This window comes from Anastrepha obliqua, chromosome 1 (genome assembly GCF_027943255.1).
Source record: "Anastrepha obliqua isolate idAnaObli1 chromosome 1, idAnaObli1_1.0, whole genome shotgun sequence".
NCBI lineage: Eukaryota > Metazoa > Arthropoda > Insecta > Diptera > Tephritidae > Anastrepha > Anastrepha obliqua.
The window spans coordinates 34,535,850-34,560,004 of NC_072892.1; the positions used below are offsets into that span (position 1 = coordinate 34,535,850).

Here is a 24,155-nt window from a genome sequence, read left to right on the forward strand (position 1 = left end):
AAGTCCACGCAAGTGGGGAAAGTTACTGATCGCCATTCACTTGGGAATGGCCAGGACGATTCTTCTGCATATGGTTCAAGCAGCTCACAACGGCCGGGATTAGCCCACGTATCCTCTGGGTAGCTTCCGAACATCCGTTTGGGAGTGAGCTAACGTGAGAAGGCGAAATATTCCAGGATAGCTGGTTGTGCGTTGGGCTTGGGACCCGCCACTTAAAAATCGCCCCCAATGAAAAGTGTAAAAAAGCCTCGGATGAGACCTCCCTATACTGATGACGACCCCTGCAAACGATCTAAGGATTATGATTTGAGGGCATGCACCTGGAATGTCCGGTCCCTTAATGGGGAAGGTGCCTCTGCCCGGCTGGTTGATGTCCTCGTGAGAGTAAAGGCTGACATCACTGCCATCCAAGAGATGCGATGGACGGGGCAAGGTAAGAAAACCATAGGACCTTGCGACGTCTACTACAGCTGCCATGTAAAGGAGCGCAAATTCGGTGTCGGATTTGTTGTGGGAGAGAGACTTCGTCGCCAAGTACTGTCGTTCACTCCGGTGGACGAGCGTCTCGCAACAATCCGCATCAAAGCCCGTTTTTTCAACATATCGCTAATTTGCGCCCACGCCCCGACGGAAGAGAAGGACGATGCGACCAAAGATTCCTTCTATGAGCGCCTGGAACGTTCCTATGAGCGCTGCCCCCGCCACGACATAAAAGTCGTGCTTGGCGACTTCAACGCCAGGGTGGGCAAGGAGGGAATTTTTGGTCCCACAGTCGGAAAATTCAGCCTGCACAACGAAACATCCGGTAACGGACAGAGGCTGATCGACTTCGCCGGGGCCCGAAACATGGTAGTCTGCAGCACCAGATTCCAGCATAAAAAGATACACCAAGCTACCTGGCTGTCTCCTGATCGAAAAACGCGAAACCAGATCGATCATGTTGTGATAGATGGAAGACACGCTTCTAGTGTATTAGATGTACGCACGATCCGAGGACCCAACATCGACTCGGATCATTACCTTGTTGCAGCCAAGCTGCGCACCCGCCTCTGTGCAGCAAAAAACGTACATCTACCTACGCAAAGAATGTTCGACATTGAAAAGCTGCAATCACAACAGACAGCCAGAAGATTCGCCACTCGACTCTCACTCCTGCTCTCCGAAAGCACTGCCCAACAAATCGGCATGCGCGAGCAATGGAGCCACATTTCTCGTTCCCTACGTACCGCCGCCGAAGAAGAAATCGGATTCCGGCGAGCCCGAAAAAACAATTGGTACGACGAGGAATGTCATGCTGCCGCAGAAAGAAAAGATGCCGCTTATAGAGCCACGCTGCGATCGGGCGCAACGCGAGCCATGTGGGATCGCTACAGAGAGCTGAAAAAGGAAGAGAGACGTATTATCCGAAAGAAGAAACGAGAGGCCGAAATACGTGAGTGCGAAGAGCTTGAGATGCTGGCCAACAGGAACAACGCCCGAAAATTCTACCAGAAAGTTCGGCGGCTTACAGAAGGTTTCAAGACCGGGGCGTTTTCCTGTAAGAACAAAGACGGCGAACTGGTGACTGACGTACAGAGCAATCTTAAATTATGGAGGGAACACTTCTCGAACCTGTTAAACGGTGACAGCTGCGCATGTCACAGAGAAAGTGAAGATCCCGATACCCCAATCGTTGACGACGGAATTGTCGTTCCGCTACCCGATCATGACGAGGTGAGAATAGCGATAACGCGGCTAAAGAACAACAAAGCCGCGGGCGCCGACGGACTGCCGGCTGAGCTATTCAAACATGGCGGCGAGGAGCTGGTAAGGTGCATGCATCAGCTCCTATGCATAATATGGTCGGATGAAAGCATGCCTGCCGATTGGAATTTAAGTGTGCTCTGCCCAATCCATAAGAAGGGTGATCCTGCAATTTGTGCCAATTACCGCGGGATAAGTCTTCTAAATATCGCCTATAAGGTTCTAGCGAGCGTATTGTGTGAAAGGCTGAAGCCCACCATCAACCAACTGATTGGACCTTATCAGTGTGGCTTCAGACCTGGAAAGTCCACCATCGACCAAATATTCTCAATACGCCAAATCTTGGAAAAGACCCATGAAAGGAGAATCGACACACACCATCTTTTCGTCGACTTCAAAGCTGCATTCGACAGTACGGAAAGAAGTTACCTGTATGCCGCGATGTCTGAATTTGGTATCCCCGCAAAACTAATACGGCTATGTAAGATGACGTTGCTCAACACCAGCAGCGCCGTCAGAATTGGGAAGGACCTCTCCGAGCCGTTTGATACCAAACGAGGTTTCAGACAGGGTGACTCGCTGTCGTGTGACTTCTTTAACCTGATGTTGGAGAGCATCGTACGAGCCGCAGAACTTAATCGCTCAGGCACAATATTTTATAAGAGCGTACAATTGTTGGCGTATGCCGATGATATTGACATCATTGGCCTTAACAACCGCGCTGTTAGTTCTGCCTTCTCCAAACTGGATAAAGAGGCAAAGCGAATGGGTCTGGTGGTGAACGAGGACAAAACGAAGTACCTCCTGTCTTCAAACAAACAGTCGGCGCACTCGCGTATCGGAACCCACGTCACTGTAGACAGTTATAATTTCGAGGTTGTAAAGGACTTCGTCTATTTAGGAACCAGCATTAACACCGATAATAATGTCAGCCTTGAAATCCAACGTAGAATCTCTCTTGCCAACAAGTGCTACTTTGGACTAAGTAGGCAATTGAGTAGTAAAGTCCTCTCTCGACGAACAAAACTAACACTCTACAAGGCTCTCATCATGCCCGTCCTAACGTATGGCGCAGAAGCTTGGACGATGACAACATCCGATGAAGCGACGCTTGGAGTGTTCGAGAGAAAGATTCTGCGTAAGATTTTTGGACCTTTGCACGTTGGCAACGGCGAATATCGCAGACGATGGAACGATGAGCTGTATGAGCTTTACGACGACATAGACATAGCGCAGCGAATAAAGATCCAGCGGCTACGTTGGCTGGGTCATGTCGTCCGAATGGATACAAACGCTCCGGCTTTGAAAGTATTCGATGCGGTACCAGCTGGTGGTAGCAGAGGAAGAGGGCGGCCTCCTCTGCGTTGGAAAGATCAGGTGGAGAAGGACTTGGCTTCACTTGGTGTGTCCAACTGGCGCCGGTTAGCACGAGAAAGAAACGACTGGCGTGCTTTGTTAAACTCGGCCAAAATCGCGTAAGCGGTTCTAGCGCCAATTAAGAAGAAGAAGAAGAACCGTTTTTTTCAAGTAGTTCACTGGTCTCCAAATTATATCAATAAAAAAGAAGGTTTGTAAATAAAATTTTGTAAGCCCATGTACCAAGTGACTACCAAGCATCTAAGTTATCATATAATCTAACCGCTTATAATTTAAATTAAGTGCTTACTAAAAAAAATAGCTATTAAGAATTCACTTTGAATAAAATAATATGCGAGATATTTGATATTTTCTTAATATCATGGGCGTAGATGCTTTAAATTGCCGCAGTTTCAGTAATCTACAAACCTTAAGGAGATATATAAGACTTTTTTTAGCAAAAAGGTGGTAATCCCTCTTTAGATTCTTCCAAAAATAGCTCCGCTTATAATAATTACTTATTGCTTACAATTTTCAGCGCGTGTTTACAACATTGCTGTCATAGAATACATAAATTATCCCACCGTTGCAAAGTCTATAACATATTTTTTATTTCTAAAGAAGCTTTGGAAATTTATACTAATTTTTCTTTTATTTCTTTCTCTCACGCAGCAACTTTTCCGCTCACAGAATCCCGGACTCGCTGCCACAAATGCTGCGGCCGCCGCCGCTGCTGCAGCAGCTGCCACATCGGCTGCGCCACCTGGCGCTCCGAATGGCACAATGCAGCCACAACAGATGGCACAAATGGCCGCCTCACAACAATTCTTGGCCGCACAACAGAATGCCGCATACGCAGCGCAACAGGCCGCACCCTACGTCATCAATCCAGGACAGGACGCAGCACCCTATATGGGTCTAATTGCAGCACAAATGCCACAGTATTATGGTGTGCAATGGGGCATGTACCCCAGCAATCTGATACCACAACAGGGAACACAACCGCGGCGGCCGTTGACGCCATCGCAGCAGGGCGCTGAGAATCAATCGTATCAGGTGAGTGACGAAGTGCTCATATTGCATATGTATAGGCGCAAAAAAACATAAAATAAAATAGGACAAAAATGTGCAGCGTAATTGTAAAATTTTATTTTAAAGCTGTAATTTACGAACGCACTAATATATAAATTTGTGTAATTTTACAATGTACATTTGTTATTGTAAAGTCGCTTGTAAAGAATACGAGAAAACGGAAAATCATATCAAATTGCACATAATTATTTTGTATAAAGAAAAAAGAACAAAAAAATCGAATGTACGTATTCATGTAAAATTTCACAAAACTCCAACCAATCAGCATTTACCAACACTAATGTTGTTATTTATTTATATATTTTTTTTAACCAATGCTACTGCAAATAATACGAAAATAAATGCAAAACATTTTACGCAGCATTGCATAATAAATTTGTACATAATATGACTTTAATTTAACGAGTATATATATATATGTTTTTTCTTCTATTTTCTATAAACGCATAACCTTCATAAACAACAACAAAAACCAAACCAAACCAAATGAAAATAATTCTCTTCTAACCTTGTAAAAAATTATACCAAAAACAATTTGCATAACTCAATGAATGCACAACCAACCACCAAACCAATATCGTCTCATCAATGCCGCTTGTATAAAAACAAAAAACACAAAAAACAAAAACAAAAAAAAAATTATGCAATTATTCATTCGTCTGTCTATATCTGTCGGCCTTTCAATCAACGCGCGCACGCACAGGTCATACCGGCATTTTTCGATCAAAGCGGCTCACTGGTGATGGGACCACGCACAGGTACACCAATGCGCCTTGTAAGCCCAGCACCGGTGTTGGTACCGCCTGGAGCTACACGGGCTGGCCCACCGCCGCCACAGGGTCCACCACAACTATATCCGCCGCAGCCACAGACGGCTCAGCAGAATTTATACTCACAACAGAATGGTTCAAGTGTTGGAGGTAAGCGAAAATTAATGAAATTTCAACTAAACAACTCAAAATGCGTATCAATGAATATTCGCACAAATTTCTATTATTTTATTTGCATACGAATTTGTATATAATGTATAGATAACTAATATTAATGCTTTTTTAATATAATACATGAACATGTTATATCGTCCCCTTAGTATAACAATAGCCTATGTGCTCATAGGCTATTATTTTTTTATTGAATTTTTAGATTCTCCATCGTCGATTTTATATGTGGTCAAAATTTTGTCAAATTCTAGTTCCACAAAGTGGGTCAAAACGTCAGTCAAAAAATAATAAATATTTACAGACATAACGAGATTTGAGTGAGAGCTACTTTCGACAAAAAGTTTGAAATTCATTTTCTCAAAACATCAAAAAATGTATAGGCTATTTTAATACTAAGGGGACGATATAAGGGTATTTTTTTTATTTTTAATATTTTATATTTTTTTTTTTTTTTTTTTCTTTTTATTTTTTTTTTTTATTGTATTATTATTATATATATATCAAACCCCACAGCTTTGGCACTGAGGCGCAGAACATGTGTAAAAATTTCATTAGCTGGCATGACATTTCTCAAATTCTAAACTAGAAACTCAGAAAGTCCTGGGGACACCACGCCATTCAATTTCCAAACTCGTAGCTGTATTTACCGCTCATTAGATGTTCGGCATACACGTGTCAAATGTGGGTTTACAATTTGACGCCCATTACAGAAGCTGTGGGGGCCTTTCACAGAACAAGACTGTTAAGCATTTTCTCTGTAGATGTCCGAGTTTAATAGCTAGACGATTAGGATCACTGGGTGTGCCTTTCTTCGACAACCGGGGCGTTGCTCCAACCTAAATACCATCAATAAAAAAAGAAACTTAAATAATTGCTTTCCAAGATTTACATCACTCTTCAATCACCCTTTACTAATCAAGTGCGACAAAAAAATGTATACAAAATTTACCTCCAAATTCTGTTTCAAAAAGTTCACTGCATAGCGGGTTAAAAATAGCAAAATAAATGGGAAACCTTCGAGTGTATTTCTGCCATGAAAAAGCTCCTCATAAAAATATCTGGCGTTCGGCAGCGGCTTAAAACTGTAGGTCCCTCCATTTCTGGAACAACATAAAGACGCACGACATAAAGAAGAGGAGGAGCTGGGCCAAACACCCAGAAAAGATATAAGCGTCTATTGTGTGTATATATAGGCGAACTAAAGGGAAGGCCCTTATGTCAAAATCACTGACACGCACTTGAATTCTAGTTGGTCTACATACACATATGGCTATAGGCTCCCTAATTTTCTTTTACTTATATGAGTACTCAAATAAAATAATCCCAAAATTGAATTCATATTCAACCCATCATTTATTCAATGACGTCACTCCAAAATTGAATTTTATTTCTTAAAAATTTTAGGTCATAGAAAATTTTGTGTATTTGCCTGTAAATATTTAAAAACAAAATGCATTTATCATCCCATAACCGTAATGTAATATTAGTTATACGTAAGTGCTTTTGTACTAAATATTTCATAACCCACATTTAATTTCATTTTTCATTTAGCCTCAATTACGGCCTATCAACCCAGTGCAATTTGAAAATCTAGTACTAAATAATTTATTTATGTCTTTGCCAGGTTATTATTGGTTTTATTTATAGTTAAAATTCTATATGACATTACTCTGTATGTCAAGTACAGCCTTTTCCAAAATATTTGAAACTTTTAAGCAAAGCAAACCGACTAAATTGTCAGTTAATGCTAAATTTATTTCCATTAATTCACAGTAAATTTTGGCATAATTTAGAGAGGCAATTTGTTTTAGAATGCGTATGTATGTATGTATATAACTCTATTTACCGGCAAGTGTTTACAGATACAAAGAAAATAAATGCAATGCTAAACGAGTGAGAAAATGCATGTGACATGTGAGGTATCTGTTAAGGGTATTAAACCTAAGAGGGCATTCATACATTTTTCAACGAAACAATGCCTACTTTGAAGGATACACTGGAATGTACCTCTACCATAGAAAAAAAAGTCTGAAAAAGAATATAATTTTTTGGTTAATGTTTTACTTAGCTGGTTTTTGTTTTTTAGCTCAGCGTCTCTAGCGAATTCAAATAAAAATTAGAATTAATAAAAATAATTGGCACTTACACTCTTTGTGCGCCATTTGCTCGAGCTCCTCCTTCTATTTGCGTTGTGCGTCTTGATGTTTTACCGTAGACGGAGGGCAGTTGTACGCTACTTTCGAACGGTAGCTGGTTTAGGAAGAAGCATGACAAATATACACTCGGAGGTTTGCCATTGCCTGCCGAGGGGTGACCGCTATTAGAAAAAACTGTTTCTATCATTTGGTGTTTCACGCCTGGGTTTTCGAATGGTGGTCATCTACCAACTCTCTCGGCTACGGTGGCCGACTGATTAATAAAAATAAATAAAGAATATTCCAATAGCCCAATTTTAGTAAAATTCGTAAGTCTTATGTTAAAGAAAAAAATAAAATAAAAAATTGCAATTAAAAAAAAATAAAAAGAAACAGTCCATAATTTCCATAAATTTTAGACAATACTTAGCACAAGAGGCAAATTGGTCAGCTTGCGCACTTTATTTTTTACCATTCATTCAGTGAGCTGCTTTTTTTCGAAAATCGCAAACCTTTCCAAGTATAGTTCGACTTGACTCCTCACACAAAATAATTAAAGCAGTCATTTCCTTATGAAAAAAGCTTTCAGCTGCATTCGTCAAAAGCAGGTATGCACTTTTTAAATGTCCAAGTCTGCTCACTGCTCACCCAATTCAATACCGTGTTTATCCTTAGCAAAAGAATTTGCTCTGTTATTATCATGTAAATAAGAATGTTCGTTAATTCGGATCAATATCAGGGGCCGTATTAGTATAATTTTTTGCTCTGAAATAGAAATTATGTGAGTTGTTATTTTTTGATCAGAAATAGTCATAATTTTTTTGGTTTTAAGTTTTTTATCGAAGAAAATGTAATAGTTTGTGAGTGTTAGATTTTTTCTGAGAAAAAAAATAAATAAAACAAAAAACACAGAATAATATTTTTTAGTTTTATTTTTGGATCGCTAATTAAACTCATTTCTTGAGCGTTATTTTTGCTCTCAGAAATAAAAATTAGGTTTTGAGTGTTAAGTTTTTTTTTGTCAGATCGGAAAACTGAGAACACTACACTTCACCTAAACCCACTTCACTTTCAGAAAATATTATCGTGTCTCAAGTTATTAGGTGCGCAACTGAGTTCTCGCTGTTTTTGTTTTTGTTTTTGTTTTTGATGAAATACAACTTTATTCTGAAAAAATGGTCACAAGTGAATCATTGAAAGTATTGCCCATCGCTGGCTACTACTTTTTCCCATCTTTCTGGTAGAATTCGTATACCGTCGCGGTAAAACTATTCGTCTTTTGAGGCTATTCACGGATCAAGCCTTTTTTTGATGTCTTCATGTGAATGGAACTACTGGTCAGCTAGACCATGTGCCATCGAACGGAACAGGTGATACTCGGACGGCGTAATATCTGGAGAATATGGCGGGTGGGGTAGGATTTCCCATTTCAGTGTTTGCAGGTAGGTTTTAACGGGTTTGGCAACGTGAGCCGATTCTCGCGCAGTGCTCGGCTCAATCGCATCAATTGAAGTCGATGCCGATCCCCAGTGATGGTTTCGCTTGGTTTTAACAGTTCTTAATAAATAACACCAACTTGGTCCCTCCAAATACATAGCATAACCTTCGCAGCGTGAATATTCGGCCGAAGCGACGACATAGAAGCATGACCGGGCAGTCCTCATGACTTTCTTTTCTTTGGATTGCTGTATCCATTTTTCATCACCCGTCACGATGCGATGAAGAAAACCCTTCCTTTTTTGCCGCTGGAGCAGTTGTTCACAGGCGGAAAAACGACGTTCAACACCCCTTGGTTTTAACTTATAAAGAACCCAAGTCCCCTGTTTCTGAATCTTTCTCAGAGCATGCAATGGCTTGGAAATAGATTGGCGGGCAACTCCTAATACTGAAGCAAGCTTTTCTTGCATTTGACACGAATTCTCATTGAGCAATGCCTCCAATGCAGCGTCTTTGAAGGTTTTTGTCCTTCCTGCACGCGGACGGTCGTCAACATTAAAATCACCGTCCTTCTCGTCCTTCACCGTCCAATCTCGGCACGTTGTTTCACTTAAAGCAGCATCTCCATAAACTTTTTGTAGCTCTCGATGCGCTTCAGCCGCCGAAGAGGAAAATCAACGAAAGAGGAAAATAAACACTTCCCGCAAATGACGATTATTCGGCACATTTTCTCGAAACCAAAAGCATATGATACCACAACAAAATCACTAATGTGTCGAGCAGTTTGTTTACCATATGTCTAAGCTTGGTTTATGACGTTTAGGTTATGTTAGAATCGACTAGCACACACTGCTGGCGGCATCTATTGACAAACAGCGATAACTTAGTTGCGCACTTATAAATATTTTGAGGTCAAACATTAAACGCATTTTTCGAGTTGAACTCATGAGTTAAACTTATTTTTCATTAAAAAAAAGAGTTGTTGAGCTGCAAAAAAAAACATATTTTTTTTAATTTAGTTTTTGGAGTTTTATTTTTTCTCTCAGAAATAAAAATTTTAATATATTTGTTTTCAAACTAACATCAGTCCACTTTACCTTCAGTAAATATGATTATGTATTTTTAGATGAAAAATAAAACTAATTTTTCCAGTGTTATTTTTCTGAATTATTTTGTAAGTTGATATTATTTCATATAGAAATTATTATTTGTTTTTTAGTTTTAAAATTTTGTATCTACAAAAAACGATTTTTTGTTTGTATTTGCTTGGATCGCTAATAAAACTCATTTGTTCTAACATTATTTTTCTTTCACAAATAAAAATTAGTTCTCGTGTTTTAGTTTATTTGTCAGCTCGATAAAAAGTCGTACGCATCACCTAAATTTACGTCAATTCACTTCACCTCACATAAAGGGTATTTCATAACTATAGCAGAGAGACTGGTATTTCTTTTCTATTTAATTTTAGTAATATTTTATGAAAACATAGTTTATTGCCCAACGAAAATCAAATAAATTCAACCCTTGTGCGAAAAAAAAAATAATAATAATTATATAAAACAAAAACAAATTAAAAATAAAAAAAATATAAAAAATAAAAACAAATAAAAAATAAAAATAAATAAAATAAAATAAATATAAAAAATAAAAACAAATAAAAAATAAAAAAATATAAAAAATAAAAACAAATTAAAAATAAAAAAATATAAAAAATATATAATAAAAAATAAAAACAAATTAAAATAAATAAAAAAATAAAAAATAAAAATTTTTTAATTTCCATTTAAAATATTTTCAAAATTTCGCGTATGTAATATAGTTTTATAGCTCATTGCATTTTAGTGCAATAAAGTGCAAGTTGCAAGTGGCTCAGAAATCGCGTTGGTTTTTTTTTTTTTAATTTTTTCCCTCCGACTTTGTCTATCGACAGCTCTTAAAATGGAAGTTAACCAAAATGAAAAGAAGCCGCTCCTTCAATTATAGCGAGTAATATAATTGATTACATCTTTATTACTTGCTGTGGAGTAGTAATTTCACAACAATCTTGCACTCGCAGCACTACACTGCTTCTGTTTTGCACACCATTGCATGCATTTATGTTTACATTACAACCAAACTAATTTTGCTCACTCATAGTCATACAGAACTTTCAGCTTCAGTTTTATAGTAATTTAATTCGAATCGCTTTCACTCTACTCTGTTGTCCGTCCACCCCTCCCATCCATCCAACCATTCACTAATCCATATCCGAATAGGCAACTCCCTTGCCGCTGGTATGCAGGTATTATTAGTAGTTTATGTTTTAAAATTAAAAATACATTACTATTGGTTATTGCATGCTTGCACGCAAACGTTGTAAAAGCAACAACAACGAATAGTTGCAATAATATGTACAAATACCGACAAACAAGTAGCAAAAGTAACTTTATGACCGATACCGTTAGCAATATAAATACGAACAAATATCTGCATATCCCATTAGGAAAGTTGTTCGCTCGAGCGCTCCAGAAAAAAAAAAAAGTGAGTTGGTGGAAGGTGGTGAGAGTAAGAAAGGCGAAAGTTGGATTTTTGAAAGCGGAATACTCGTTGTGCTTTTTATTTTCGAACAAAAAGAAAACATTTATTTTAACAACGAAAATTAATATTTCGAATTTTCATTTTGTCTTCTTGCTTAGCTCGTTTCAAATATTTTAAGCGGTTGTAGCGGCCTAGAATTTTTTTCCTATTTCTTGTTTTGTTAGATAAAATATGAAATAAGAAATAATATAAAATGGGAAATAATATAAAATATATTTAAAATAATATAAAAATTTAAAACCCGCAAACGAGTCGGTGATGCACGTAACTTACCAACGCCCCCCTTTCTGTGTTAAGGACTTCACTTGAGCTTTTAGCAACTGTTTCCTTTTACTAGCGGGCTACTTTGATAAACACACATACATACATTCACTTGGATATTTATATGATTCGAAGCGCAAGTTTATTAAAACCAAATTTATGTTATTAGTCTGGTGGCGTGTGTATGTGTGTGTGCGTGCGTGTTATAAATCTGTACTAAATTTTCTGCATGTCGGAAAACTATAAACAGTTATGGAGGGTGTGCGGACTGTTATTCGTAGCTCGCCCGTCTAGTTGATTGACGAACTGATTTTATTCGTACATACATAGGTATGTAGTAGGTACGTACACTTGGGCTCACAATAATAGCAGCGAAGCTGATTCAACAAAAGCCATAGAAGTTGAATCTTCAATCTTTGTACAAAATTTAAAAACATTCAACAATATTTCAACAAAATTTCTAACTTAATCAGAATTTGAAGAAACATTTCGTGTATGCAGCTTTGTAGCCTATTGAATTTTGTATAAAAAAATTCAACCCTGAAGTAGTTCAAAAATCGCGTTGATTTTTGAAAGTATTTTTTCTGGCGGTTTTGTGCATTTTTTCGATATAAAAAAGGGGAAGAAACGCATTACAACGTGAACAAAAACTGTATCAAAAATCAATGCGCGTTTTGAGCCACTTTCAGCTTCCACATTACTAAACCAAAGTTAAATGGGCTGCAAAACTGCATACAAATTTTCTAGAAATACCGACTAAAAAGTTTAAAATTTAGATGAAATATTTTTACATTTTTTTTTTTTAATTTTTACAAAGTTTAAAATTTAGTTTTATGTGGTTTTTGTTGTAGTATTAAATATATTTTCATAAAAACATAAAAAAATAATTATAAAAAATAAGTAAAAAGTGAAAGCTTTGGAATATGACGCACTGGTATTATTGTCAACACAAGTGTAGATGTGTACATACAGCTGCGGTCAAAAAATAATAGTGTCTATAAGAAACCAATTCCTTTGATTATGAAAAAAAAGTTTGCTTCCCAGTATAAGTCACAAATGCATTCATAACATCGCTAAAATGTTGCAAGTATTGGCTGCTATTTGTGTAACAACATCAAGACGCACACCACGAATAGGAGGAGGACGTCAGCCAAACAGCCAAAAACGGTGTACGCGCCAATTATATATACATATATTGGCTACTATTTTCCCCCTCGATGCTCTCATGAAGACCTTGAGCAAAGTTTTCTTCCCATTCTCGATATTTTTTAAACTCATATTTTAAATTTTGTATACTACTTGATTTGCTTGTGTTTTCGCCATTGTTGTTGTTGTAAGAGTAATTTTGGCTGTTACGTCACGGGAGTTTTGCCAGCAAAACTGTGCTCCCTCTTTTCACGCGTATTTTTGCGCTTTTCCGTTCAGTCGTTGTCCACATAAGGCAACGAAGTACCATGAGTGTTGACTGCATTGATTTTTTTCCTATATCAGCAGCACAGCCTCAGTAAACTAACTGCTGCCATAATGCCTGTTACGTCAGCAAATCAGCTGATTTCTTCAAATTCGTTGAGAGTCAAGTAACGGTTTGATGTTGTTGTTTGTTGAGTCGCCTTAGGTTACCGTAAATATTTCTACCCTCTTGCAAATAATATTTTATTAGAAGAAAACAATTTTGGACAAACTTTTTGTTCAACCAAATTCGATACAGCGAAATTCGCAGAATGCATCAACCTTTGTCTATCTCACAGATTACGCTCAAATGTGAGATTTAAACAATTGCATTGAAATATTGAATATAACAAGGGCGGTTTGTGTAAATCCAAAATTCTCGGTGATTTTTTAACCGAAGTTATGCGAGCTTGATTGTTTCTTTTTTCATTAAGTTCAGAATTCATGGTATTCTTTTTTTTTATTTTGGTTGTTCGGCGTTTCACTATTATTTTGAATACCAACTGTATGTACTTATATAGAAAAGTATGTAAGAAGTGAAGCGAAAATATTATATTTATTATTACAAATTATAGATATTTCCAAGTGCAATTTCCTGGAATCTACAAGCACACACATACATGCATACACATCTCTACTAAATAACACCATACAATTGGCTTCTAACTAACACCTCCTTTGCCAGCGACAGCAACCGCATCGATTCGTTTGCTTATAAATACCATCACACTTGACCTGTCAGCAACTAAATAATTTGTTTTTGCCACAGGCATTTAAGTTTAAGCTAAAATTTTGATTATGCCACATTTACAGCTGAAATTCAATTTGCAATTATATTTCGAAAAAGCATTATGTATAAGTGAAATTTATTTGCGGGCCACGGGGAAAGGCAACGGCAGAATAGCAAAGTGCCTGGCAAAGCTACAAAAGCAGCTGGCAAAATTTGGTGGCCGAAAATTGGAAATAAATCGATCATAGACAACAAAGTGTGCTCGGTTGCGTTTGGTTGTTAATCCGAAGGTTGCTGCTTCGGTTTCAGTTTTTGGGGTTTGACAACATCAAAGTTATGGAAAAAGTAAGATTTCTCTATTGGCGGCACTGAAATGTGGCAAATATGAGCATTCCACTATTTGTAGATTTTGAATTCCTGCAATAAGTCTATGCATTTCATGCGTTGTACTTTGAAAAAGTTGATATTTTGAAAGCCCCAAAGGTTTTGGTTGGCGTAAGCTTTATGCTAAAATGAAGTTATGACGACTCATTGTTCGTTCCAAGTTTGAAGACTATCTCGCTTTGTTTAATAATAATTTTATTTTATTTAACTTAACGTTTGAGATAATCTTTAGAAAAAAACAAAGTGATGTTGATTTTTAAATCAGTCAGAGCTTCCAACTATTCGTTTGCTTTTTTCTATTATAGTTACAAACTACTTTGTATGAAATAATCTCCAATCATATGCCAGAGTTGTTTCAAAAGAATCAGCACTAGAATTATCTGTCCGAACTATTCCGAACTACTGTAGCATCTAGCAGCACCTTAATTCACACGCCGTAACAAAAACTACGACAAATATCTTCTTGGAGAGACAGGCGGCCATCAAATAATTATATAGTACTAAAATGAAAGGTTGTTCAGGAATACCTCACAGCTCTAAATTATATTAGCATAATCTTCAAGGTCTGTCTTATATGGGTGCCGGGACATCGAGATATTGAAGGAAATTGCAAGGCCGATGAGCTAACTAGAAAGCTAACTAATCTTGAAAACTGCTTGAAAACAGAGGCAAAATTCGAATTCTTATGGCAACTTGCAAATGAAGGATAAAAAATGATACTCTCCAGGAGGCCAATACGTCTAAAAGGTTCCATGATGAATAAACACTGAGGTTCCGGAGGTTAAGTAAGTCGGCTATTTTAAACCGACTGCCACAAAAGCCTTATCTAACCGTATGCCAGAGTATAGGAAATATTAGAAATAATCAAAAATCAACAAGTTTTACAAAATTCTCATAACCATAGCAAAATACAAAAAATCTTCATTTTTCGCTGAATCCAAATATGGTCGTCGCTTAGTAGCGCCACTTAAATCGAATTTTAAGCGATCGTCATACACTGATTTGCACTGATTTTTTACTGATTCGCTGCGCGTATTTGAATAAAACTCAAATCCAGTGAGGACGCAAACCATAATATTTTAATATCAATAGAAGCAGTCACCAGTGCTTTGAATGATGAATTGATAGTAAATTAAGATCGCCCGAAAAGAGATATATACTAGTTTTAGATTTTTTTGGACTATTTTTGTCTTGTTGAACAATAAAATTTTTAAGGCGAAAAAGTCGGATTTTTCATACTTTTATGATCCCTTGCTTAGCAAAACTCTAGAAAAAAATTCCCTTTATTAACTTTAATGTATATTTTTTTTAGTTAAATGTGCATATATTTTAATGAGTGCTTCAGGTGGCGCAAAATTATTCACCCAATTTTGTTTTTAAACGATTTAAAAAAAAAACAAAAAAAAAATTTCTTTTTGAATGGCAGAAATGCAAAATAATGCTGCTAATGAGTAATACATACATAAGGTGGCTCAATATTAATCATCCCATTTTGTTTTTAAATAACTTTTTACCAAAAAAAACCCAAAAAATGATTTTGTGTGATGGAAATGCAATTTGAAGCAGCTAATGAGTAATACAGAAGGTGGCGCAATATAATCATCCCATTTTGTTTTTAAATAACTTTTTACCAAAAAAAACCCAAAAAATTATTTTAAGTGATGGAAATGCAAAATAAATTAGCTAATAACTAATATACAAGGTGGCGCAAAATTAATCATCCAGTTTGGTTTTAAGTAAATTTTTTACTAAAAAACAAAGAATGGTTTTGAGTGTCGGAAATTGGTATTTTGACCTGTACGGCGCTCCACTGCTTGTCTCTTTGTATACTGTAGCTGTTGTCTAGTTCATAAGTCTCAAATATGCTTGACATGCGACGCTATCTGCAAAAATGATAAATCTTTCGATAGGATGACTAATATTGCGCCACCTTTTATTATTCATTTTATTAGAATTACATGCTGTTTCTTTTAAAAAACTAAGTATTTGCATGCATTAACAAAACTTGCATGCAGGTTTTTACTCTATCTGCCGTTTGGAATTAATTTCTCTTAATTTTTAACAAAGAATTGTGAGCACGAAAGATATTGTTGAAAATGTTTTTTTTGCACGATATTTTACTTGGTAAATTGCAGGCATTTAAAATCAAATCCAATTTGTGGAAAAATTCTAAAGTGTTTGCAAAAAATTATAAATCTTTCATTAGGGTGATTAATTTTGCGCCACCTTGAATTTTCCTTGTAACCAAGTTTTGCCAAGGTTTGATGCGAAAAACTATATAAAATATGGTTATTGTTGTAACAAAAACATGCGTACCACTTTAGCTGATTTATTTTGGTTTTCGTTTTTTTTTGTTTTAACTATTTTCAAGCGGTCAGTTCATAAGCCTCAAGTTACATTCTTACTCTTTTGTCTTCTGGAGTCTGTAAATATATCTTTTACACATAAAATTAGTTGCCGCAGAAAAAAACGAGAACACTTTTTTAGAAAAGTGAAAAAAAAGTAAAATATTCATTTTGCTGTCATTGAGTGACAGAGAAAAGGCTTGGCCTAAATTTGCCAATATTGCATGCGCTACACGAATGTTATTGTTGTATTATGCATTTTAACCAACTGTAATGCGCTATCAATTTACCGTTGCATATTTGAAGCAGACACACACACACACCCACATACACACTGACATAAGTAGGTATTTTTGTACTGACCACAATTCTCATAAAGTTTTCCCTGTTTGGCTGCCACATTGCCACTTTTCGCATAAATGTTTAGAGAGAAAATGCACGTTAATTTGCGGGTAGGCATGAAACCACACGCACACACACACACATACAGCAATAAACTTTAGCATAAGCTTATTGAATTACGAAATAGCACAAAATTAATTAATTTGGATTTGCATTGCGGGAAAAGCGGAAATAAATACAAGTGCGAGTACGAGTTTACTTATTGTATGTGTGAGTGCGAGTGTGCGTGTGAATGTGAATGTGTAGAACCAGACACCATCAAAGCTGGTTACTTAAAATTGTGGCTGTATAATCGAACAAGCGATGAGCTTAATTGACAAGCACAGCTACAATAACAATAGCAGCACCATCGGCAATTAAAGCAGCTGAAATAGCTGGGCCGCTAAGCTAAAAACGATAATGTATTTGCATATATAAGTATACATGTATGTGTATGTATGTGTGCATATAGTTTTTTTGCAAAAATTATTTTCGAAAGCTGCGCTGCACCACTTTATTTAAAAGCTGCTGTTGTAATAAATATTGCGAGTGTTAAAATATGCACTGACATGTAAATATTTTATATATAGCAGAGTGCAGAAATAAATCGCATGCGATTTTTTCAATTGAATTCTCCCAAATTCCAATGAAATTATAATTTTAATTACTACTTACTCTTACTTAAACATAAAACTGAAAATACGATTTTAATTTATTTTATTGTTAAGGTTTATGGATTTATTTCAGTTGTTATTCCGAAACGCATTTGCTTCGTTGCATTTTACAAACATATTTTTGTTATTATGAGTGGTCTTGTAATGTAAAACCAATTCATACAATTAATTCGATTATTTGTTTTAAATATATTTTCCACTCGGGCAATGTAAATTACCAGTATAGTTTTACATGGGTAACGCAGTAATTGCAGCTGGAATCTTTTTCATCGTAATAAATTTCGTAGTTCATTAACTTTTCTATTAAGCAAAATAACCAGTTTTAAAAGGGTTCCACTGGCAAAAAAAGAACGCATATCAATGAATAAATTTGTAGAGGATGTTAGATTACAAGCTTGGCCAATCGAAGCAAATTTGCGGGAGTAACTTCGGCTTCATCATCAAATATCAGCGGTTTTGGAGGGCGTTGTGCAGGGATCTTAAATTAAGTTAGGTTATGGTGGTAGTTTGTCTGTACGGCGAACTCACTTAGATCTTAAAGGTCTATTGTAATACCACTGTGCGTTAGAGGAACCTCATTTATTTTACATGGTGGAATCATTTCGTGACTCTTATGAAGCACAGTATTGGTCCCATCCCCACTCCAGACAGTTGCGTAAGAGAATTGAGAAAATATTTACCTAGAAAACCTGTCCTGATTAAAGCTAAGGCTGGATAATTGCTAAGGAAGTGGTAGTGGTCAACCGTTTCTTCCTCTTTCTCATTTCTACAACTTCTCCAATATTTATGGGAGAAAACTCCTAGTCTCAAGGAATGCCTACCAAATAGCCAATGACTGGTTATACAAGCCACGACCTTCGAGATACCCTCTCTTGAAAGATTAAGCAGTTCCTTTGTCTTTTTCTGGTTTATTTGTGGTCATGCTAACCTAGCTGTTACGCATGTGTCTTCATCTCCCCATGCCCTATTGGCCTCTTGGGCAATGTTGTTCTTAATTATTAGTTTGCTCGTGGTCATAGGTATCCCAATGGTACTTCTATCACTGAGCAGTTGAAGAGTATTACCTTTCCTGGCTAGCTCATCGGCTTTACACTTTCCCTCAATGTCTCATGCCACGGAACCCAAATAAGGCTAACCTTGAATACAACACTAATATCATTTAGCGCTGCACGGCATTCCAGTGTAACCTTTGATCTTAGTATAGCCGCATTCATTGATTTAATGGTCGCCTGGCTATCCGAGTGCAAGGGCCTTACTAATAATAATTTTGCTATCTGTAGTGTGCCCAATGACCGACACTTGGTCCTAGAAGATCTTTTGTGTCCTAGTACATGTTTTAGAAGCAGCGAATACTAGAGCTACACATGGCATGGCAAATATGTTAACGGATGGCTCAAAGTGGGACGGAAGAGTAGGTGGAGTATTCTGCGAGGAGCTCCTCATCGACATCAAATTTGGACTTCCGCACCTTTGTAGTGTTTTCCAAGCGGAGGTAGGCGCAATTATGGAAGCTGTGGATTGCTTACTTCTGTAACTACTGTAAAGGACGTAAATATCTACTTGCCATGAGGCAAATAACGCCTTGGGCTCGTTGTTTCCGCGTTCGAAATTAGTCGAGGAACGCCTGCCTCCTCTCTCGACTGCATGCGAATACTTCTGCACTAAGCTAATCTGGGCTAGAGAGGGAATACCTGAGACGATTTCATCGCAAAACGAGAGATTTGGGGTTCTTTTGAGACTCATGATTGCTTCAAGTTTTTTCTACAGAAGCTGTCTGAAGGATGACGTTGAATCATCTCAGTATCTTCTTCTCTGCTGCCCTTAATTTTTGGAGTAATCCAAGGGATTTTATTTTTGGAACAATTGAAGCGTAGTTCGGTTTTTTCGCATAATATTTTTGTTGTTGATAATTGCGAAAAACCGACAAACGTTAACAAGTTGCCTAATAATGGCAATAACGAACGAGCTTAGTTCAGTGAGATGTTTTATTTACTTATTTCCAAGGAGAGTTCAACATGGACGATTATAAGCTGTTCTGAGAGCCACCCTTTACCAATCGACTTCCATACTTAATCGTAAAGCCATTAAGCTTTATCTAAAGAACCTTTTATATAACTTTATCGTACGTCATACATCAGAAGCTCATTCGGCCAGAGCTCTTGTGCATGCATTCACCTAGACATTTACTGACTGCTCTTCGTGTGTGTGTGTGTGTGTAGATACATTTGCCCATGAAAAAGTAAAAAGTAAACCTATAGCTACTCACGCATTCAGCCGAACAACAACCTCACCATTCAGTCATTAAACCATTTAATCAAACAACAACAAACAAGTGCATACACGTAGCAGCGAAACGAAGCGGCAGAGGCTGGCGACTGGCGAATGGCGACTTGGCAATCAATCGACCAACTGTCATCCCCACACTCACAACGCATGCAATTAACTATGTAAGGATATGCGATAATTGGGAAAAAGAAAGAAGTAAAGAGCAAAAAAAAAAAAGTATAAAAAGTAAATTAATTAATTAACACATTTTAATGCGCTTTCCGTCAGACATTCCAACCAAAAGTATATTGGAAAAATGCAATTTCCTGCAACTTCTTTATGGCATTTTTTTATTTTTAGTTTCGGGCATTTTGGTGAAGACTGCAGCGATCTGCAGTAATTTCAATGGCCGCGTAGTTTTAATATGTTCATATATAAGTGATGCAACAGCCTTCAGTCATGACTTCAACAATAATTAAGTCAGTTTCAAAGGAACTTTCCAGTCAATAAACGCATATGCGGATGTGCGAATATGCGGATTGTCGTTCAATAAATCCTTAAAATAAGACAAGTAAATAAAAATAATATAATAATAAAAAATAAAATCTTTCTAGAACTAACCAACTTTTTCTGATGGCAAACGTCTGAGCTCCTCTGGGTTTATTTCAATTTTTAGCGGCCGCAAAACGAGGCTAACAGCTATTTGAGTTATCTTTGCTGCTGTTGGCGAAACTTAAAAGAGCTCGTAGGTAATGGGTTTGTGGTGGAAATGGGCTATAAGAAAGCGTTTTTTATTACTTTGTGTAATCTGTCTTATCTACTTGTCTGGGTTAATTTCAGAAAAATCTGCGGCTAAACTACTTTACGCGACTTTGACGATTGTTGCGTCAAATACTTTATAGCATTTTTACAGGCTGCATATTATTGCACACAGAAATTTTACCTGCTAGATGGCTGTCATCTGATATGATTCTCAGAAGATATTATATGATAATATATTTATTTGGTGCAAGTAAATGCTTTTTCAAGAACTGAACTCGCTAGCTGGTGCTGCGGTCCTAATATCGTGAAAAGTACCACACATAGTCCTTCCGGTTCAATAGAGAAGATAAGTCACTCACATGGAAGGGAACACTTCTAAGGGATTCCATTTCAAAAACTCCAAATATTTTCGATATTCTCGTCAATTCTTCTAAAAGGTGGTTTATTGTGGGTTGGAGTATAACTAGAATTAGAAGCAAACCGAAAAAAAAAATATAATTTTAAGATTTAGAAAAATATGGTGTAGGTTTTTTTTAAGTAAAATACTTTCGGCTTTTATATATTAGGGGAAGAAAAATGTATAATTTTAAGATTTGTATGGCGTTTTTTGAAGTGAAAAACCTTCAGTTTTTTTTTAATATTAGCAGAAAAAAGTTATAATTTTAAGATTTGGAAAATTATGATATAGGTTTTTTTTAATATTTACGGAAAAAAATTTTAATTTTAAGATTTCTAAAGCTATGTTGCAGGTTTTTTTTTAAGTGAAATACCTTCATTTTTTTATATTAAAGCAAAAAAAATTATAATTTGAGATTTGCAAAATTATGGTATAGGTTTTTTTAATATTGTTTTTTTGTTTCTGTTTTTAATGTTATTGGAATAAATATACATAATGAAAAAAAAAAATAATTGAACAAAAAATTTGTTGAAAAATTTTGCAGAAAAAACAGTTTGTAGAAACAAATTTTTTAGGATTTTTTTTTTTAATTTTTGAAAAACACCGCTTTCAATGTTTTGTTTTAATAATAGCTTAGTCTATGCCCAGTAAACCGTTGAACTTTAATAAGTGGATTCTAGTAACTTTTCGAATTATTCTGACATACTTAAAAAAAATTATTTCAGAAAAACATATATTTTTTTCTTGAAAATTGTTGGAGAAAAATGTTTGGAAAATTTTTTTTTGAGAGAAAAGCTTTTTGTTTAATTTTTGAAAAACACCGCCATAATGTGTGTGTTTTTTTTTTTTAATAATCACTTAGTCTATGCTCAGTAAACCGTTGAACTTGAATAATTGGTTTCCTCCAACTTTTCGAATTATACTGACATATGTACTTAAAAAAAATTACTTGGGCGAAGAAATATATTTTTGTTGAAAATTTTTTTCAGAAGAAAAAAACATTGGAGAAAAAATTTATTTTTTTTTTTTATTTTTGAATTTTTTTTATTTTTTGAAATTCTTTTATTCTTAATTTTTTTGTAATTAATAGCTTAGTCTATCTATGCTCAGTAATCCCTTCAAGTTTCATAATTGAATTTCACAAACTTTTCGAGTTATATTCAAATATGTATAGGAAACCAGAGTAAAATTAGTGCAAATACGTACGGCCGCTTGTATGTGCATAAATCTATCGAATCGTCGATAGCAATGGCAGATGCACAATGGCTAGATGGGTATTTTTTCGCTGTACGCATTTGATCATATTTCGAAAAGTTATGTGTGTCCCTGAATTCTTCGCAACGAAAACGCCAATAAAGCAGTAAAAACGTCGCAATATGCCTACATTCTGTTTTGAATCCTTCGTTAATACCGAGATTCTCGGGATAGTCGATAGCATCAATTATTCAACTGTAAGGGAGAAATGGATTTTATACCAAAACACAGATATATACAAGCCCATAAATCCAGAACGACTAAAAGCGATTGTTCCAATAGGAGCTACACTGCAGACAAAAATCTCCCACTCCGACTAGGACTCACAAATATCACTCACCAACATCTTCTAAAATGCCTGCCCGCCCTGCCTATTCAGATAATAGACTAGTGCACCAAGCACAACAACGGCATAAACAACAGTTCACTGGCCTCTTCTTTTAGAGCGCATTTATTTTTACATTCCACAAAAAAACATGTGGAGAAATGATTTATTCTCACTGGAGCGGTTTAGGGCTCTTATACTTCGATAAATAGCACAATGAAAGAGTTTACTAAAATTTCAAATTCTTTGGCTTTTGATTTTTCATCTTCTAAGCAAACTTTCAAATTGTCACTAAATGAATTATTCCGGTAAGTATGAACTACTATCGTTAAGTAGCTCAGTTGTGGTCTCTAAGAAATCACGTATTTCTAAATTTACTAAGAATAAATAAATAAATAATTAAAATACAAAGCCCCATTCGCGAACAGTTTAAGGACTTACCAAACGACTCTCTTATATTAAAATATAAAAGATATTTTTCAAAATGCATTGCATGAAGCCAATGCACAAGTTGAGCTCGTTAATCAATACGCCATAATGAGGTAGTTAGCAAAGGAGCTAAGGAGCTGGTATACAACCTGTGTATTTGTGTATGTACGTATGTAGGTACGAATGAACAAGTGCAGTTCAGGCAACAGCTATCTATGTACGTAGGCAAAAAAAATATAATATAAATAAAAATACCCAGCTGGAGTCCATCATTTGATTGTTGTTGCAGTCAGCAACATTTCGCCACTTAGTCAGCGGTGAAACGATACATCCACACACACACACTCGCACGGCCGCATGTTGGTGATGTAAGCAAAAATTGCGCTGAAAATGTGTAAAAGGATCTTGTGCACAATTCGTAAATGAAACTAAAGCTGCGTTGCTGTGCTCAGGTTGCCGACACACTCGTGCGCATTTACACGCGTGCAAAGAGGCACCGGCACGATGGCAATGCAGTCTTAATGTAAATAATAAGCTTAACAGGGCAAAAGCGTGGCTGTAGTTACGTACACCAGCGCTGTATACATATATCTGGAAATATGTATATCACGTTTCTGTGGTCTGTGCTATCTCTATGTATGTATGTTTGCCATATATATTCTTGTATCATATGTATGCATGTATAGGAAAATAACATACCTGAACGATATGTTTGTTTGTAAATAAATCCATAGGGTCGTTAATTGAAAAGAAGCGAAAATTGAAATTAAAAAATATTCCCTCAATCACGAGTATTTTGTGAAAAATATGATAGGCATATAAATGTATGTATGTATGTATTTACAAACACCCACATAAGTGCACGACTTATAAGTATTTTATATCTGTTTTTTTTTTTTTTAATTACTGGAATGCGATACATCCATGTGTTAGTTACATATTCGTAATGTAAAAAAAACAAAAAAAAATATTAATTTATTACTATATAAAATAATAAAAAAAGAAGTATATTTTGCTATTTGGAAATCATGGCTGAAAAAATCGTTATAGTACATTTGATATCCAAGCGGAATAAATCAATCTGCTGTGCATGCCAATATTTGACTTATAATTGGATTGGTGGCCTCACGTGCGATCGGCCACCCACTCGTTCATACATGCAGCGGTTGGTTAGACGCAAGCACCTGAGTGCAAACACTAGAATTCATTTGCGTGTGC

The 24,155-nt window shown here is 36.2% G+C and overlaps 1 protein-coding gene across 1 annotated transcript in view; it reads left to right on the forward strand.

Annotated features, from left to right (window-relative positions):
• The window catches only part of LOC129246779 (maternal protein pumilio-like), a 199,449-nt gene that overhangs the window by 155,299 nt on the left and 19,995 nt on the right, over positions 1-24,155 (forward strand). The window contains exons 4-5 of the mRNA XM_054885436.1: positions 3,772-4,155; positions 4,895-5,111. Coding sequence (XP_054741411.1) covers positions 3,772-4,155; positions 4,895-5,111 — 601 coding nt within the window. The remainder of the gene's footprint in view (positions 1-3,771; positions 4,156-4,894; positions 5,112-24,155) is intronic.